This window comes from Oreochromis niloticus, linkage group LG19 (genome assembly GCF_001858045.2).
Source record: "Oreochromis niloticus isolate F11D_XX linkage group LG19, O_niloticus_UMD_NMBU, whole genome shotgun sequence".
Lineage (NCBI taxonomy): Eukaryota > Metazoa > Chordata > Actinopteri > Cichliformes > Cichlidae > Oreochromis > Oreochromis niloticus.
Window position 1 is genome coordinate 16,418,115 of NC_031983.2, and position 21,036 is coordinate 16,439,150.

At 40.6% G+C, this 21,036-nt stretch overlaps 1 protein-coding gene across 2 annotated transcripts in view; it reads left to right on the forward strand.

The window, feature by feature from the left end:
• Positions 1-21,036, forward strand: part of dph6 (diphthamine biosynthesis 6) — a 57,449-nt gene that overhangs the window by 34,831 nt on the left and 1,582 nt on the right. The window contains exons 13-14 of one of the 2 annotated variants that reach the window (XM_003442837.3): positions 12,434-12,682; positions 16,912-17,299. In XM_003442837.3, coding sequence (XP_003442885.1) covers positions 12,434-12,682; positions 16,912-17,299 — 637 coding nt within the window. The remainder of the gene's footprint in view (positions 1-12,433; positions 12,683-16,911; positions 17,300-21,036) is intronic. The other variant, XM_019349178.1, reaches the window with a different exon arrangement.

The following is a 21,036-nucleotide window of genomic DNA, read 5'->3' on the forward strand; positions in this document are numbered from 1 at the left end:
ATCTACCTCAATTACCACAGAAGAGTAATTAGCCAAAAACCAGTGTGTGTGCACGCATCTGCGTTCAGGGAGGTATTCATGCAGCACGAACAGATTAATTAGGACATTTAACTTCATTTCTAATACAACAAAATTAATCCCATAAAAAATGAGGGATCTCGGAGGAGGTGCCTGTCAGCATCTGACGCTTCTCCCCTGTTTGCCATAATCTATTAAAACCTTGCTTTTATCTCACCTCTCCCCTGTCATACTTTATGGATTTTTTCATAAACATGGCCCATACTTCATAAATGTCTCAATTTTCTAGTCTATTAACATTACTTCAAAAGCGCTTGATAAAAGAGGAGGGCATGCGTGAAATAATGCACCAATAATATGAAAACGCTGGAGGCTAGAACAGTAGGGGCGGCTCTCCAGCTTGAATGCTCAGACAATGCAAGGGATGTTATCAACTTTAATAAAAGAACAAATGATCACTTCCAACTAAGGAGGAGGGAAGATGAAGCCAGGGAGGGGGGAAACGGGTTGGGCCAGGAGGGGAACAGTTGTCGAGTAATTGAGTCGATGAAAAATGAGGTCTTGAAGGCTCAGTGGTTTCAGCAGTCGTGAGATTGAAGGCTACTTGAAGCTGCGGTGTTCTTTAGCACATGTAGTTACTTGCTCCTAAGTTGCAGAAGAGGATGTTAACACAGATTTGTTTGTTTTTTTCTTTTTATTTCACTGAGAATAAGCACAGGGAGAATCGGATGCTTGTTTCCTTTCCTGAATTATGTGCAATGAATTGAACCTTTTGTCTTTCTAGTCTGAAAGGTTTTAACTGACAGTCAAGCTTCACCTCAGAGCGTTTCCCAAACAATCATTGATTCAGTCCCTGTCTCTATGCATCACCCGAGTCTGTCTATGTAGGCTTTAGTTATCCTACCCTAACACCAGGGTCAACTGTCTCCACTTGAATTGGACACACACGAAACACAATGATCAAACCCGGTAAGACCTTACCACAGTGGCATGTCGGCTGTATGCCCTGAGGCCGAGTCTTACAAGGACACACACAGACACACACACACCTGTGTGCTCTTTGCGATAGGCTCTGTCTGAGTGACAAGGTAAACTGGTTTGGTCATTAAAACAAGTCACAGCTGACTCAATGTAATACACTCATGATTGACAGGATAGGTGCACAGCAGTCATGCTAAACTCAGCAAGATGCAAATAGATATATATATGTATGCAAAGGCAAGCAAAATAAACACCCGAGCGTACACGCATCATCTCAAACCATCAGTAAATGTACACCTAACAAATGTTGTCAAATATTTACCTGCATACAGACAACATATACACATAATCTCTCCTATATTACAGAAACAGGGCTTCCTTTGCCTCCCCAAATATAATCCTGAGAAATATATCTGCTTTGAAATATGGTTCATAGTTTCGTCTAGGGACCGTGCTGGAGCTACTGCACGGGGAACGTACATTTTTGCCTCTAAATGTCTACACTTATATGTGACAGGTCAAAGGAGATTACCTTTTTAATCTGATGAAGAGGCAGTTTTATGTGAAGCGCTACACAGCAGCAAGGGTAATTATATTCTTTCCAGTCCTATCCTTCCTGGCCCTTGTCCCCCCTTTCTCTCCTGCTGTGATTGTGTGGAAGCTGACCTACCGCGGCAGTAGTCATTTCCAGAAGGCATGACGTTCTTTGCTACATTATCCTATGCTGCTGCTGCTGCAGCACTATGTGGGTACAGGCTGGTATCAGCTTGTACCAGGCGAGGACAGGGGAAGGACTGGATCTGTCAGAATACATCGGCTCTCATGCGGTCGCATTTGCCGGCGCTGTGCCTCTGCTTCGGCCCCTGCCACACTCCCACTCATTAATGGGCCCAGCCATGACAACTGATCCTAATTGCCTTTGAACAGCTCTTCATGTATTATTGGTGCCTGACTGCCTTGGTCCATGTCAACAAGCCATGGGAAGCAGGGACAGCATTGCCACAGTTAGCGTCTCTCTTTTTTTTTTTTACTTATATATGCACGTAGTATACAGACAAGGATGCCAATATATTAATATAAGTATTTACACATTGTGTAAGTGTGTCTTTACACACAATTAAATATTAAGACTACAAGGACCTTGAATCCCTCAAGAAACTGAGTTATGTCTCTAGTGGATAGCATCTACAAAAGTCAGTCATCTTTGCAGTTTTACAAATAAGTAAACTTCCATTTGTTAAAAAAATATATATATACATATATATATAACATTTGGGGGTTTGTATGTAGGGAATGCACTAGAATATTTAATGATATGTAGATTAATGTAATCAGTTATGGTGTATGAATATGATTACACTTGATAAATAATAGTCTCTGCTTTTTAATTTGAGAGAACCACATGGTACGTGTGTGTGTGTTTGTCTGTTTGCTATTTCTGTATGCGTTTGTGTGTGTATGTGAATGCATCCTTGTTTGCTTCTCACTTTGTCACTGCTGATGAGCAGTGGAGGGGTGAATGGTTCAGAGACATCAAGAAGGCATCTGAAAAGCGTCATGTAAAGATCCCACCACCGCAGACATCTGCCAAGACACTCGCGCTATTACAATTGCAATCACAAACACTCAGTCAAAACACATCAATTATTTGTAGTCCCATGTGTGAATTATTACCCCATATCCAACTATTTACTTCGCATTTCACCCCTCTATTTGAATACAGAAAAAGGAGAGGTGGGATGGCTTAGCTTTTTATTTGTGGAATGAAATAACTGAATACCAAATGCATAGATAAAAAGCATGGCAGCGTGTCCTGTCCACTTCCATCACTGTCTGAGAGAGGAGAGACGTATGACCATCCCATTACTATGGTAACTAGCCACTATATTCAGAGCTGCCCGGGTGTGTTTCTTCCCCCAGCAGTGACGAGAGGGCATAGCTGACAGGGCCTACACACACTCGCACACGCAAACACACAGATAGGGAGGGTCTGGAAGACGCTTTTCTTGTGAAATCTACATGTGTGGCAACTATAGACAGAACAATACAATGACCAACACCCATACATGCTGGTGTGGTGACATGCAGACAGTAATAAGTAACAACATTAGGAAATGCAACCCACCACCTTGTCAACAATTTACTCTTACCCAAAGTCTTTAAAGCCAAACAGTCAGCTCAGAAACATTAAATGAATCTAACTCTCGCTGATGATTGAATTCAATATTGGAAAGAGTTTAATAGAGCTGCCATTATATGCTATTTCTATATTTGTTATGCCTGTGTTTCAGCTATTCCACAAGTGACTAGCTTAGAAATGAGTATTGCATCTTTTTAATTTTACACCCTCACTCTATCATAAATTTCACATAGAGCAGTTCTTGTAAGTAGCAGCTTCAAACGTGGGTTATTCATTTTTCAAAATGCCATTGTCATCAAAGTATGCTTTGCTGAGTAAAAGTACTGCAGATGAATAATATACGGCCTCTTCTTTTTTTGGCATGTGTCAGCATGTTTACTTTTATTATGTTTTTTTTTCTTCTAATTTTTCCTATAGAACTTTTATGAAAGAGCATGTCAGGCACTGTGTGTACAGGTAATATGATGAATTTGAGATGTTCATTTAATATAATATAGACTGCACAATGTCTTCTGCATGCCAAAATGCATTGAGCTAAATTTGATGCACTCACATAGCTGTTAATTTTCTCCTAGGTTTTTCACCTAGGATTTGGTGCATTTTACGAACAATGCATTTTTATAATTTTCTGTAGTTTTGTATTATTATATAATACTACATACTGTAGGAATAATATATCATAGTTTATTATTTGACGTTATCAATCCTTGTGCCCTTTTTTACTAAAATATTTTTTCATCTTTGTGATTTTGATTTGTTCCTCTTTATATTATTAATGTCACATTGCAGCTATGTTGGCGTTTCATTGATAAAATGAAAAAATACAAAGTGGAATCAAGTGAATTTTTAAAATATTTTTTCCTCCATTTGTTTTTTTTTTTTGTTTTTTTTAAATCCACGATCCTGCAATTCACCAGTGGTATTTGTGGCTTGTTTCTGTGAATATTTTAACTTGGTCAAAAAAAGAAAGAAAGAAAAGAAAAGAAAATCTACGGAGACTCTGATGCTGTCTGGTCAGAATGTCCGTGCTTTGAGTGGACTTTATACAGTATCTGCGCCATGGCTGATGTGCCAGCTGTCTTTTTAATGCAGTCATACTGCCATCTGTTGAGATGAAGAAGGAATGCATTTCGTTTGCTCTGCGCTGCAGTTTCTCCATCATATTTCTGTCAGCTAGTCTTCTTATTTTAACTGTTTAATTTGTCGTTTATTTTTCCACACTAAGCTGCACATTGTGTCCACTGCAAAAGAATTATTTTCAAGAGGATGGGCGAGACAGGGTGTGTGTATGTGTATGGACTTTTCTCTCTGGATTAGCAGCTTCATGTTGCTGGGATGATTGAATGATTGATTCAGCCTGTGTCATGCAGAATAGACATTTCACACCGTGGTCCTGTTCTGCTTATACCTCATATACACTTACACACACAGACTTGTTTAACTTCACCACTCCTGACAGTTACACTTTAATGGTTGCGCTATAGCATTTTATTTTGACATAATTCTTCTGTGGCCAGGTTAAGTTGGCGCTTCTCTTACCAGCCAGACTAAGAAATGTTGCTTCACGGAAAAGAAAAATATGAAAAGACAGAAGAGACGAGGTGGTCACAGCTGGGGAGGGAGAAAGAACGGGGGATGAGGGTTGTAGTTTCAGCATCATTCAGTCAGACAACATGCCCCTCAGCTGAAACAGCGAGACCCTCCCCGATTCTCTCGAATTAGGGAGATTAGCGGGAAAGCGCATAATGCAGGATGATGGAATTTGTCATAATTTGCATTGTCCTGGAAAGATTCGGCTTGATAGAGCGATGCATGGAGAGGCTTGTCATGTCCCACGGGCAGGTCATAGAGGAAGCTTGGCAGAAATGATTTTTGCGATATGTGCATCAGTCGTAAAAGCCTCACAACCAATTTGTCAAAAAATGTGAGGTCGGGACAGTTGAAGGCAGCAGGGCATTTTGCCTAACGCAATGAAAAACCATGCCCCTCCATCACTCTTCATTTTCAACCCAACTCTGGTGTGGCACAGTAGTCTGAAGCAGCAGACAATTATATTACATCAGTTTGGGGTATTTGTTATGTTTATTTGATCGTATTTCTAAGTGTAACATCATTTTAGCAGCAATAAATGTGTCCAGCAAAACACAACACATCATATTTTATTATTTTATATTTTTTATGATGGGGAAAGATGCATTTACTTTTTTTTGTTTTGTCTTTTGTTTATGCCTGTTGACGTTCCACTGCGTGTCCCTTGGCATCCAGCAGTCAAGCTCCTCTGACCTTGGTTATAGTACTGACTGGCAGCTCCTGACCAGCATTAAGTTGACTAGAGCAGGCATGGCAGTGTTACTCTTCCACAAGGTTCATTGTGTATGGAGTAGGCATGTTGAAGGCAGACATAACAGACAGAAAATAAAAATACAGATGAGCTTAGTGAGGGTGGGGGGCTGGGGAATAGCCAGTGCCCCTCAGACTGACCACACATTGCTTCAACAATGGGTCATTATACTTGCGTAATATTGCATGTTTTGCTAAAATTTTCACTGTGTTTTCAACATATGTTTATGGATTGCTTTCAAAATAAATGTTCCATTTTAGACCTGAGAGAACGCATTCAGAAATGCCTCGTACTTCTCTTTCTTTGTGCACTTTATATGGCTATTTATGTCGCAGTTTAAGTAACACTGATGTCGTCTGACAGTTGAGCATACAGGGGTTAGGCTCAAACTGGAGCACAAACAGGACGACAAAAATAAAGAGAGTGGAAAAAAAGAGGAGGGAATAAAAAAAAAAGGCAAATATCTTTTCCCCTTCCCATGAAGCCTTAAATGAGAAGACTAACATGGTGAAAGATTCGGTAGAAGGGAGAAAGGTTGTGGTTCTCCTGAAAGGTTTGTATTTGTCGAAATGAGGTGTCAGAAGAGGCAGGATTTCCTCGGGGCGCGGCACAACACGAGCCCATTTCTTATCATTTCCCACTCCCAGACGTGATCTGCTTTGAATTCACTAATGCTGAAAGAACCCCACTGACTTGAAGCCAGTTTGAGATGAAATCACAGCACACATCCCTGACAAACTGCCATCCACCACACAAGGATTAAACGGTCGTTGCATATCAAATCCGCGCCAAAAAGCAGGAATAATATATGCACTTAAATACATTCAACAAAACTTCAACCTCAGTTTTTGATCCCCAGATTTTGAACTATTTTGAGCTATTTGCCAACCCTAAAGTATTCAAGAAAAGAAGAAAATTACCAAAGACAAATTTGTCATATTAAAAATGTTCCATATGGGATTAAAAGTAAACCCAAGAATTTTCCAATAAAAGTGTTTTTTATAACTTATACATCAATTTAGGGTTTCAGATAACGCGTAACATTTCATCGCAGTATTGCGGGTTTAAATGTAGTCTAGTGCCTCTTACACATCGTGCAATTTTACCATTTTATTCTGTTCCATTTTCCAGCTTTCAGAAATTGTCATCAGTCCTTCACAATGTAAAGCTTCAACAATGAACAAGTTGCCTTTTGCTTACTCTTACTCCGTGGTTAGTCTTCACTATAACAAAACATGCAACAGCATTCAAACAAATGAACATATCCCAAATATTAATTACATTTTGCATTTAATTACTGACAGTGTAGCTGATATTGTGCTGCCATTGCCCCATTAGCTTTGTTATATGTCCTTGGATAAAGGAAAAGTTACACCATATTAATCTAACCTATTTTACACATTTTGTATTATCATTTTCCTAGTTAAATTATGCATGAGGTCTCAATGGGGAGAAATGTGACCATTAGCATATCTGATAGGAGTGGTGGAGCAGTTTTCCACCTCTCTGTCCTTGGAACCAGGCAGAAAAGCCTGACTGTTCATCAATACCAGGTCATTTTATCCAGGCCTGCCTAGTTCATCTATACCATTCCAAGGCTCTGCTAATGACACTTGGAGATGTCTTCAACGGGATGGGGGCCCAGAGGGCTTCGACACCAATGTGAATATAGTCTAGCACTGTCTGGTCATCTCTGGAAACCCTTTGACACAAACTGCAATTAGAAACACCTCAGACACACCAGTCTGAAACGAGACACTGTTAAGGACTGGGAGTGGACACAGCCAGGCGCTTCCTGAGTACATTTACATACGTTCTACTGTCTGCGCCTCACAGAAAGGGAAAAAAATGTCTTTGAATTTGGTGACCTTTGGATGTGTCATTGGGTTCATTAGAAGAATCACATTGTTTTTACCATGGAATAAAGGTCAATAAAGTACAGCACAAAACACAAATTAGTTGGAAAATGTTTTATCTTCTCAGTTGTTCGGTAAATTGGAAGCACGACTTAGAGATCGTTCAAGAAGGGGTTTTTTTTAAGTTTGATGTTTTGTTATTATAGCTGTGTGAATCTCAGTTATTGTTACATAATGAAAAATTTCTCAACATGGTTGTTTAAACTAATGATGCGTGTTATTCTGAAACATTGGTAAATGAAGAAATAAATAAAACCAGCTCGGAACCAACTGACTAATATTAAATCAACTTTCAGTCAACCTTATTTTGGCAATACATAGCTAATATTATTTGATATTTAAATAAAACGAACCAACATGGACATATAGCATTGATTCACTGTGAAGACTGGAAGATAGCACTTTCTCCCTTTTCTCTGTGGGCCATTTAGATCACTAAGGCTAGCATTTGAAAAATACTTACCTTGTTATAGAAAGTTTAATGTCATATGCAATTGTTTGACCCTTATGAATATTAAAGGATCCCATCTCTGGCCTATTAAAAATGCATGTGGCATTGTGGTTGTTGATCACGTTTAGAACACCCATGCAAATTGGACTGTCTTCCTGTCAAGGCCTAAGATGAATAATGTAGTTGTGTTGTATATTCAGGGACACACCATTGACAGTCAATTAACAAGTTTGATTGGTGTGTGAACTCATTCTTTTGAACTGTTAATTTTATGTAAATAGTATTCGCTCTCCCTTCTCTGCTGTCTCTCTCCCATCCAGGTTCAACACAGAAATATGTTCCCCCACCACCACAAACCCCCCAGATCCCCAGTTTCACCTCCCACTAAGAGTAACCAGAGTGGGATCCTTAATAATTGATCATCACACACCTGCTTGGTAGCAGCTATGGGAGTCTGCCTTTAACAGCCAAGGGACCCCATGCTAGACCCTTTTGATATTCAAATTGACAAATTGTAGCTGGCCTTTATGAATTTAGAAAGAAGTGAGCTCTTTTCATAGGGGATGAGCTTGTTAAAAGATTCTGGCCACCCATCCAACCTGATGGAGCTCTTCTTTGTTGGAGTGGATATGATGGCATTTGATGGCTCATAAATGGAACGCCAATGACAATTTGTTGTTGATGTGTGGGAATCTGCCTTTTATGTTAGCCAGTCACAGTAACGCTAGCTCTTGGGTAGATCATGGTAGCAGGTAAGTGATCCAGTGTTTGATCCAAATGCTTGAAAGCACTGGAGGCCTTATCTCCCCTCTCTTTGCCCCCTCACTCGCTCACATTGCTTGCATTTGTCTTCTCTCCATCTCTTGTCACTGTTCCAGTAATTTGCAGCAGCAGAGATGGAAGCAAAAGATTCATCAAAGCTGAAAAGTGAGGCCAGGAGTTGTGATTCATGGAAGGCACATTTGATTATGGAAATAGCCATGATTGCGTCTGACCTCTAAATGGCTATGTAGCATGTTGTCCTGTTAGTGTTTTAAATGGAATTTCTAAATGGTACACGGGCTGCATTCAGGTTTTCAAGATTAAATAAAGTGCCATCTGTGCGGACCAATTAGAATTGAATCCTACAAGAAAAAGTTTAGTTTGAATTGCAGTGAGACTGGAGGAGAAGAACTTTAGGGGTTTTCCAGTCTCCAAGAGCTCTTAGTAGACAAATTACAGGTTCTTTTTTCATTATGGATGTCTACTGTACTACACTATAGCTGCTTTACATGCTTTAGGGTAAAAAACCCCTCTCTCCTACACTGTGGATGGCTGCAATGCAACTGCTCGTTCTGAAATTCCTCAACACAATAGTAACACAGATTATTCTTTAAAACCCCAAACTAAAATCTTCTTTGTCTGTGAGTGTGATCAAATTGACCTGTGAGACTTTATTTGAGATGTGTTTGGGTGGTGTGAGAGCATGAGACCAACCGTAAAAACATGTCTCGCTACCCAGAAGCATGTGAGCTGGCACACGTCTGTACATGTGATGTAGATAAGTAACAGAGGAAAAGCTTTGGCCACCAATCCAGCAGTTCAGTTTCAGTTTTATTTGTCATATGCAAGTTAGCACAGGGTCAACATTGCAATGAAATGTGTTTGATGAGCAGCAGTCACTCAGCAGCATGGTACAGTAGAAGAAAATATAATAAAATAAAATAAAATAATTAAACAAAAAATAGAAAAATAGTAAAGAGCAAAATATTAGAGAGACGTGGTAAAAGAGAAAAGATGACTAAATATATATGTATCTATAAATATAAATATATGTACACTAGTGATTAAATAAGAAAATCTTGAAAAGAAATATGACCGGGGGGGGCAGATGGGATATTGCACAGGAATGAGCAGCAGAAAATTACAGTATTGCACTTTTTAAATATAAATATCAATAACAATAAAGTGGAGTGACCAGTGCAGATTAAACAGAGTACTTGTGAAGCTGCAGCAGTGTTTTCATTTGGAAGATAGTAACATAACACACCAAAGCAACCACCCGAAAGCATGAATGTAGGCCTTTAAATATTACTTTTAGTTCATGCTTACATGGTAATCTTGCAGTTAAATACATGACCCCCAACTAGGTCTTTGCAAATTAGTAGAATACCTTGTCTTGGGCTGCTACTCCCTGGAGATCCGGATCCTTCAGGGTAATGCTATTTTCATCTTATCATCGGCATTTATTTTGCATTGACCATCAGCCAGTGTCCAGCACTAATGCCATCCAGTCTCGAGCACTGGTGAGCTACAAGGTCTCTAAAGACCTGACCTCCTTAATGCCGCTCTTCAGCCCTATTCGTCTCTCTGCATTAAACAGATAGATTTTTTTCAGGTTTCATTATGCAAGGAGCCTATTTCTAACAGAGGTATTAAAAGAAAATTGAGCTTATTAAGTTAATTATGCTTATAAATAACAGTGGTGCCACTGAGATATATTGGCAGACCTCTCACTAAAAAACAGCTTGTTTAAGAACTGTGAAATGAGAATGGTTGGTGATAAGATGCTGAAAATGGGGGGGGCATAACTTGTTAATTAATTCACTGCTAATCAAACATGCTTATAATTAATGTTAATCTGATTATAGCACCTCTTTTAGTATTGTACTTTTTTAGAGAAATAAAACAACTTTTTGAATTGGACTGATTGCACGTCTTAAACAGTGCTCATTTTTTAGTTTTCATTGTTTCTGCTGGGATTTTGATTTTGAGATCATGAATCTTAGTTGTGTTGTGGGTAGCACTAGCACCTCACAACAATTGCGGGTTCAAATCCATCCCAGGGGCCTCTATAGTCTTTCAATGTGGAATTTGCATGTTCCCCCCATGGGTTCTCTCCAAGTACTTCGGCTTCATCCCATGGTTCAACGACATGCATAGGGTTAGGGTTAAAATTTATGGATGGATCATGAAACATATTTAGTATGACCATCTTTATTCTACAAGCCTGAGCTCCCCAAGTAATGAATTCTTGTTAGGATGATCCCATTCTGCTTCAATAATGTTGAGATCTGGGCTCTGGGGAGGCCAGTCCATGACTGATGTTGTTCCATTCTGTGTTTTTCTTTCCACATTCATTGCCATTTTCTTTGGGTTTATTATCATGCTTAAAAAAAGAAGCTGTTGCCAATTAGATGCTTTCCAGATGTTGTACCTATTTACTGACCTCCTCCACACATGTTGAAGATGATTTCATCCATCCATCCATCCGTCCATACATGCAGGGTACACCATGGGCAGGTTACCAGTCTCTCACAGGGCTAATACAGAGAGTCAGACAACCATTTACACTCACATTCACACCTATGGGCATGTAGTTAACCCCATTAACTGCCTTAGGTTTCATCGAACAATGACCTCTGGGGTTTGCCAAGTGGCTGGAATGAGAACTAACAGGGACATGGTTCTCATCTGAAAAGGGTAAAGTGCCTTGTTGAGTTTTGGGATGAACCTCAAGTTGTGGAGTTCAATTGTCTTGGACACAAAGTGGATGGGGAGATGGATGACATGGCTCAATTTCTGCAATTGCTGTACCATTCTGGAAAAAGAGAAGTGACTTTGAATGTTAAGGCAGGGAATTTACTGGTCACTTTACATTCATTCTCTCTGCTAATAGTTTAAAAAAAAAGGCTTCCTTAAAAGGGTGTCTATCACTGTTCTTCCATATGAAGGGGGTTCTGGCATCTAGGATGCTACCTGGACAGCATTGAGGTGAGGTGTTTTGGGCATGTTCAACCAAGAGGAGACTCAGATGATGGATCAAGGACATGCTGGATATTCTGAGATTATGTTTCTTGGCTGAATTAAGAATGCCACAGTATCTCAGCAGAGGAGCTGGAGGCAGGGACCAGAGAAAAGTGCATTTCTGCTTGGTCTGCTCCTCCATTACCTGGACCCAGATTAACTGTACAAGATAGATGGATCCAGTGGATTGCTAGGTTAGACTATGGCAGGCATCGGCAACCTTCAGCTTCAAAAGAGCAGTTTTAGCTTCTCCTACCAAGCAGCATGAGAAATTTTTAAAAAAAATGTGTCTTTTTTTATTAAAATTTTTCTAATAAAATAGATATTGTTATCAGTTAATTTGAAGCAAACTCTGACACCATATATCCCCACTGTTTCTGGTGCTCAGCAGTGACTCCTGTCAGGTGGCTGGTGCTAGAAATTCTCTGCTCCTTCTTAGTTTTTATATGTGAGATCAAGATAGTAAACCTACAGAAAGATAATATGCTACAATTATTAAAACATCTAAAAATGCAACTGTATCTATTGAACCAATCCCTTATGTGAAACATAATGAAAACTAATTTTTTTTTTCTTTTTAATCCATGGATATCACATTTTGTGGCTAATGTTCCATCAGATTCTAGCATGCACCCTGCTGATTTCTCAGTATGCTTAAATTTGTCTGCATCAGTCCACCTATAGATAATATCTTTCCACACACAGCCTTCAATATGGCCAGCTAACATAGTGGGTTGTTAATGCTTAGTCTGGGTTTTTACCATACCATTGTAATATTTTTCCTTATATTTCTTCTCCAGATCAATGACGTGGTGTTCTGTTCTGGCCAAATTGCTTTGGTACCCTGTAAAATGCAGTTGGTAAAAGCTGCCACCTACACCCAGGCTCACTTGTCCTTCAGCCATATGAAGAAGGTTCTGGAAGCTGTGATTGGCAGCTTGACTCTGGCTCATGTTGTCCAGGCCCATTGCTACACCACAAGGCACCAAGACATCCAGATCATCCGTGCCGTCTGGGAGAGCATGCTGAGAGCCACAGAAGAAGAGAAGGTCAGTCACTCTGGAGTGAGATTTTTATTTGTAAAATTTATGCCAGAGCAACGTCTGACTGTTTTATCATGGATGCAGAGGAAATATTGATCATACTTATAAAATGTTACACCCACATAAGATGAACACATGTTTAATGGATTACAAGACAGTGGGATCCATGCATCAATGAATAAGTAAAAGAAGAGAAACTTGATTTGGTATCCAAGTTTTTCAGAGAGGCCTTTCAGAATTGTGTTTTATAGTTGTGAAATAAGGCAAGATTTCTCGCCCCTCTTTGCCCCCTAGAGACCCAAGCCGCTGCTACTGATATTTACCAGTGAGTGCACTCATGAAAAGTTGATGATGTGGGAAACGCTGGTGTCTTTGATAATGTGGAGCTTGGCACAGAAGCAGATGTCTTCCTCAGAGCCTCCCTAATCCTTTGCCCCCACACACCATTTTGGAGCTCCGTTCAACTCTCAGAGCAGCTTATCTCCCTCCCTACCCCTCTTTCCTGCCACCTCCCTCCATCCTTCCCTTCATTCTACCGCCAAGGCTTACAACCCCGCTCCATACATCTAATAGGGGCTCCAGTCTCCCTTGGCAGCCCTTCTCCTCCCACAGTAATCTCTCTAGCCATGGGAATAGGGCCTTAGGGAGAAATGCAGGAGCCCACCTCCAACATGTGGCTTGGTGGAGTGGCGAACAGTGTTAAAGAGTGGATAGAGAATGTCAACTTCATGTCAGTTAACAGTATTTAGTAGTATACCAGAATATAAAATTCCAAATATTATTTAAATCCTGCAGTCGTATATATAAAACTAGAAATTTCTGAATTCTAAAACATAAACATGTTATATAGATAAGTCTAGTATAGTGATTAGGTTAGTGTTGTTCTGCTTGTCCTTGTAACTCACATTGGAATAGAAATTTCAAAAGCATTGACAGTGTAGGTGAAATTAGACATTCTGAGTGAGTCATTCAGATAACAGAGCTAACTGAGGACAAAGCTTTGGGAGGTAACAGGACTAGGTTCATATCAGAGGTCACTGAAGATGTACAACTCCATCCATCCAAATACAGGAAACACACATGAAAGAACAAAGACAAGTGCTTCACTTATGAGTAGCTGTAAGTTAGCAATAAGTTAGTGACTTATTAAACCAAATTTATAAAGCCTTTTCAAAACAAAGCTCAAAATAGTTTTAGGGGAAAAAGATACAGATGATATGTAAATATATGCATCTCATTAGCAAAAAAATAACAACAACATGCTGTGTGAGGTTAAAAACTGTATACTGAATGTTAAAATATTACACTTAAAAATAGTTAGAAAAACATTAGGATGTGGTTCAGTTCTCAATACTAATTTAAATCCAGTTTTCAAGTGTCGGATTATGTGGTCTCACTCTTTTATATACAAAGATATAAAGGCCCAGCAGACCTGTGAAGTGCATTTTTATAATAATAAGAAACACCAGTGCCTAGTGTGTTTGTGAAGCTAAAGGGCCATGTTGTTGTTGTGCGTTGATAATTTCTCTAATCAGGTGGATGAAGAAGCTTGCAGGGTTAATTGGGAGCATACTGGAGTCGCTACAAGTGTGAAATTGTATTTACGGTGCATTAAACCACAAAGAGCCTGTTTGTCTGTGTGCATGTGTGTGCAGAAGGGTTGATGAACAGGGAGATGTTGATGTGATAAGTCAATAAATGTTAAACAGACATCCCTTTGTTTAGCAGCAATAGCTTCTCTTTTTTTGTCTATTAAGGTTTAAATGGAACTTTATTTGCACATGCACAAATGTCGAGTTATTTTGCAAAAGGCGAAACGTTCTTAAAGAAATGTCTGGTTTTGAAATTTGGAGATAAAACACTGAATTTGCAGTGTACAAAGTTTCTTTTTCACACACCACAGTAAACATGCTTACTTCAGAGATTTAAGGAACTGTGGCCTCTGCTGTGATTTTGAAATACCCTCATATTCTTCCACTTTTCGCCTCACTGACATGGCCCTGTGTGTTTCATTTACAAAAACAGTCTGATGAGCTTCAGAGTGGAATCTTGAGAAAAGAAGAGTGAATGAGGGAGTGAATGGGAAGGGATATTATAGCAGACTGACAGCACTACAGTAAGTGCTGAGGCATAGAACCACATGCTGAAGGCATCCTGCTGGGCAGGAAATGTAGGGGAACTGGCTAAGCAGAGCAAGTCCCATCAGCTCCCTGCTGTTCCCCGCCTTTACACCACTTCCTTATTACCGTGTTTACCGTTCGGCTTTCACGCCTCTTGGCCCTCCAACCCTGCACACGCTCCAGGCACATGGACGTGAGTTAGAGGGAGGAAAGTGGGGAGAAAGAAAACAAACATAAGGAGAAGCAGGTCACACCCCATCAGTGTGGAGAGCTGAGCGCAGCAGATTCAGACTATATGCTTTTACCTGCTGCCTACGGAGAGAGCACAGGGGGAGTGTTTGCCTGCCCTGGAAATGAATTGGCATGAAGTAATGAGCGTGTTAAGTGGCTGGCGTATAGCAGAATTGAGCCATCTACACACACACACACACACACCTGTCAGCCTGCCCCACTTGCCACTCCAGCACTCAGCTCCACCATATATCAAATTAGATTTTGTATTAGTTTAATGTAATTAATAACCTCTTCCCAGGTAGAAGTGAGTGCTTCCCCTCTCAGTCCACTGCAAGAGAAGCATGCTCTGCATCCACAGATCATACACAATTTTGCGATTTAAACACATTTGCAGAACTGCTGAATAAACATCCCATGAATTATAACATTTTGGTATTATAAAAAGGCAAAATGAAGTAGATGTAACATTAACAGACAGCTCTGACAAAAAGTCAGCAACTCTGCTGCGACAATAATGTCCTGCCAGAGGCTGGAGCACTGCGCTGAAGTCCCCCCGATCTCCTTGTAGACAGTCGGTGGGGTATAGAATCTTAGCATTCAAGGCCCCGCAGGGTGGCCTTTAAGCCTGGCTGAGCAAGACCCCTCTGTCCTGTCATTCTTCTCTTCAGTTTCAGCTCTCAGTCCTATGTTCAATCACTATTGACAAGTGGAGAAGCAGTTCCCTCTAGGAGAATACCTAGCCTGAGCCAGAAGTGCTAATATAACATTTATCAAAGCATAGGACACGTATGTGTGCTGTCACTTTGTCTGACATGCTAAGAGGCTTGAGATCACATGGGAATTGTTCTGCTTTTGCTTCTGAGATTGTTATTGTTGATCACTGCAAGCTAGCGCTCTTCAAAATCAGTAAAGAGTAACGAAATCTTAACCTAACCTCTTTACACACACTCTTTTTTTTTTTTCTTTTTCTAACTCTCCAAGTCAAGAGGTTAGCTGTTGATACACAATTAAGCATTTGCTGAAGTTTAATCTGAAGGTAAGTGCTGCTTCAGTGAATCTGGCGGTTTGGGTCATGACAGGTTTGTCTGCTGAAGGGACAAAGAGGCCGCCATGTGCTCTTGTCAATGATTTCTTCTTTTTGTGAGTGAATATCAAAATAAAATGTAAGTAACCTGTTATTATTCTGCACTTACGAAGTGGGGTGTAAGTGGATGAAAATTGATCCAGCAAATTGAAAGGGGGGGTTAAGTGTTTTTGCCCTATCGACTCTGACTGAAATGACGGTTATATAAAACACTCATTTCTCTCCCATTAGCAGATGAAGCCACAGCCAAGTATTATTAGAGGGCCACATTGTAGCACTGCTCCAAGACATTTTGTTAGTGCTAATGGCCCTCAGTCCAGAGGAGAAAAAAAGAGGAGAAATTTTGGCCCTGTAGTTAAATTCGAGGCCATTTCTCTCTAAATGTGTGCAGTGAAACTGCCGTCACATGTTGTGAATGATCTTCTTAGAAAGGTGAGAAGTCATTTTGATAGGACCTGCCATGTCAGCGCATGAAGCTCAAATGAATGCATTTATGTGTTTTATTCATGGTGGCTGCAAGCACGATGGATTCTTTCTGAATTGTTTGTACACTATCATTACCAAGGGTCACCTCCCAGTCTCACATGAATTGATAGTCTGTCAGTCTTTCAAGTAAAAAGCCTGTCCTAGTGCCGTGTGGTAGCATTTGGGATAATGCTGATGGAGTAGTGTTTTTGTTCCGAAGACACAGCATGAAACTCAGCAGGAGGGCCTTACATTTGATTTGTAGTGCGTAGCACAACATAGTATATAATTTGCCACCCAATTCATTTCAGTACCATCTGTCTACATTGCAGGACTTGTTGTGGGACTCTGAGATCAGACGTGTGCCGTTATTGGTCGTTGTGGTACCTGCCTTGCCCAAGGGTGCAGCTGTTGAGCTTCATGCAACTGCTGTTCATGACGATCCCACCCAAAGGACTTCCTGTCACATGACTACAAAGATAGCCTGTGGATCCATAGAGTGTTACACTCTACTGTCTGCTGACAGCCATAGTGCTGCGCTCTCACTTTCCCTGGCTGTCCATGGTGATAACTTGGAGGCCACTGATGTAAAGCATGTAACAGAAGAAGTTGGCACTGCATTCAGGAAAGCCACAAAGAAGATGGATGCTAAGCTGGTGCCACAGTGTGCTAGGGTGTTCTTCAAGTGCAGCCACTCACTGGCACAGCAGATTGTTAAAGGTATGTCACGGGCTTCACTTGTAACACTACACACACACACATGCGTGCATTTAAAGTGATCCAATATTTGCGCCCATTAAGAGGATTTATCCTAAATAGGCTGCTTTGTTAGAAGGAACACGTGTGAGATATACTGCTCTTCTGAGTTAAGCTGCACATCACTGTATTAATGAAAACAAAGTGACTTGCTGTCTCTCTCTCTCTCTCTGCGCTCTTGTTTCAAAGAAAGTTTGAGCTGACACTGGTTAAGTCAACATAAAGTATTGAAGGAAACAGTCTCTCCTGAGGATCTCCACTCCTTCCTGTGTTTAATTATTATAACTCATTTGTTGTGTCTGCACTGTGTACAGTAACCCAAGCAGCTGGCAGTCTTTTGTCATCATTACACTTTCATACGCTGCCATATCGTCGTCCCAGGATTCTAGGTTCTTGTCAAGACAAACGTGGAGCGGTATTTGTTTTATCCTGAGAGATGTTCTCTCGGAGGGAAAAAGGGCGATGAGCACATCGATCACATAGGCTCAGTTGTCAAGCCATCTCTGAAGCAGTTAATTAACATTTTTGAGTTTGTGCCAAACCAGCCATCTTACTGTCATTTTTAGCTTTGACATAACTCATCACTTTGAGGATGTGAAATTACAGTTACCAGAAATGAATGAGAAAACGGTTGCTCTGTTGAGAATACGTCTTGATATATGTGTGCCAGCCAAACAGAGCTATTTGTTTTTTTACCTAATTATATAATTGCTACTGAACATTGTTTCATGATATACAACTCTTTCCATTTGTTTCTTGTGTCTTCCACAACAAAAGGAAAAGCTTGTTTTTCCAGATTTTGTTGTTTTAATAGAAACTGTTACCGGGTCATTTGTGAACTGGGGCAAGCTCAACCTAGATATTTACCCTTGACATGTTTGTTTCTTTGATTATGGACCGCACACACTGCTTTCCTCAAACCATTTACTGACTCATCATTGAGGTGGAATTTGCTCCCGTACAGCACATGCACAACTAAGCCCTGGAAGCTTACCCATGGGCTTTTTTATGGGTCACAGCCTGTGCTCATTGGGTGATGAATCCAAAAAGTCAAAGGAGGAAAAGTAACACCTCTGGCGCAAGCAGTCACAGTGCTGCAACTGCCGCTGACAGCGGGCAGACAGACACCACTGGAGCAAAATGTGACTGCACACCCCCTCCTTTCTTTGGTTGCGTTAGGATTCACAGTTGATAGACATGACATATGGTTCGAATGAAACCTTTAAACATCTTGTCTCAACTTGTTACTTACGATAGAAAGGTTCCTTCAAAGATAGAACCTCACAACTCAAGAAATCTTTTTTTGATGGACCTAAATAGTCTTATTTTACAATAAAAGAAAAAAATATATAATTTGAAAGAAATCTGTTATTTTGCATAATGAGTAACAGAAATTGAATAAAATAAAATTCAGGTAATTTAACAATATAAAGCTCAGCAGAACTGACAAGAGCTACAGCTGGACGCAGTAATTCTCTGTGGGTTCATTTTTACAAGAAAACTTTCACATTACAAGAAGTCATGTGGTTTGGCCTTAGCATAGAAAGATTGCTTAAGAGAGGTGTGCAAGCCTTGTGCTCCTCCAGTTCCTCGGCTTCTCTCTTTACTCTCCTCGGACTAAATAAACAATTTTCATGAGCCAACACTTGCTAATTACCACCTCGTTTACCGGTTAATTTGACCAGTTTGGAAGTCAGTGTAGCACAACTAAAAACCACTGGCTCTGGGCCTTAGCCACGGCTTAAAAGCCCCACAACCCCAGCAGGCATTATCCATTCCACACAGGAAGACCCCTTTTCTTCCCTCCCCACCACAGCCTTCACTGACACCCCTCCTTCTATTCACTTAGGCTTACAATATTTATGTATTAATCGCTTCAAACAAAATGGCTGTTAATGTTTAGCATAAAAGGGTGTTGTGGGCATTAGTAATGTTTTGGTTTTGAAAACAGCCTTTTCAGCTCCCTGTGTGTTTGCTGTGAAGCAGAATAATGACTGGTCCTCTTGGGTAGATGGTTTAGTCCCATCTTATGCTAATTTGATGGCTTTTTGAATCTTACAGCCTCTGTCCACTGAGCCTCACAATGAGGCTCCCCATGTAGCCCCAAAAAGGGGGGCGAGGGGCTAAGAGACCAGGGGAAGGGGAAGGGGATTGGATATATGATGGGAAGTACTCATCGGACTTTGTGTGAATTTTACAGAAGCATTTATAGGGACAGGAAGAAAGAGGTACTCTCTCTTTACTCGCTTTTTATCTAAAAAAACCACAAAAAAAAATCCCCACAAAAATTGCATGGTCATTCATGTCACCTTCACCCCCCTCCTGCCTCCCATTCATGCATGTCTGTGCACACAGACACTGAAAGTGACTCTCAAAGAGAGAACACAATTATTTCCTATCCATTGGTACAAAGATTAAAACATCCTGACATAAAACAGGCTTAGCGCACAAGGTGTGATGAAGGGTATGTTTCTTCTCTTAATAAAACCATCCCCTAACTGTGATCGCCATAGCTCGTTCAGTTGTCAGCTTGCCATCTCTAGAGGATCCCACTTCCCAGGGTGTGCCACATGCTCTGATAACACATATTTAGGCTTTTAATGCCCCCCCCACAAAAGGCCTATGTTCAGTGGGGGCATTTTAAGCTGTAGTGCATATTGGCTAATTAGAGTGTGTGGGCTCTTTGTAAGGATGTCTGACATGCTGTGTGTGTTTCAAATGAAAGAGAATGGGGATTATTAAATAGTGCAGAACTACTCTTGTAACCTCTGTGTCCTGATTTCTCTTTTTAGAAGTTCATACAGATGTCACAGAGTACTGTATAGTACTAGTAGATGTTATTAAAAGAGCACTAGTTTGTTTTTGACCACTCAGATTGAAGGTAAATGAGCAGGAATTTATTTTTGACAAATGTAATTGCTAATGTAACATAAGTGAGATCTGTGATGCTACACTTACGACAGCGTGTTTCCCAGATGTTTAATTCTACGACCTCGCCGGATTGTAAGTGACCACACCCAAGACTCATCCGATGTGCTGCTAAATCAGAAGAAATAAGGCAGGACAGTCAACCGTGAGACAGGAACACTTGTGACCAATTAGTGCACAGAGCAGATGAGGGAAGGACCAAAATCCCAGCTGGCTACTGCTACATAGACAGGCTGTCATCAAGAACAGCCTCTGAGACACTCAAAGAATTCTCACATGTCCACTGTTCATCTGTAGCCACACACAAATGTGCACATACACACACATACACATGCTCTAACAACATGTCTCAGCTCCAGCGAAGCTGAGTGACAGCCCCAACACAGTTTCCTAATATCCCCACTCAACAAGAGTAGAGGATCCAGTCCACTAGATACCCCCAACAAGCTGCTCAATTGTCCAAAAGGGCAAATTGAGACCCCTCTAGCCCCCTGTAGGCCGCATGTGTCTGTGTATGTGTTTGGTCATATGTGTCTCAAAATTTGGGAGGGGTAGCCTAGAGATCAGTCCGTGCTTGACCATATGTTTGCACTGCAGGAAGATGAATGAAGTGGGGGTGGGCAGCTGCAATCTGCCAAGTATTTAAGAATGCCAATAATTTGTAAATGGGCCGTGTTCCCTGGTCGAAGGGTTAAATGTAGCCTCTGTCCCGGGACACCCCCAGTGGGACATCTATATGAGAACATAATGTTCAGCTCCTGTGAAAGTTCTAA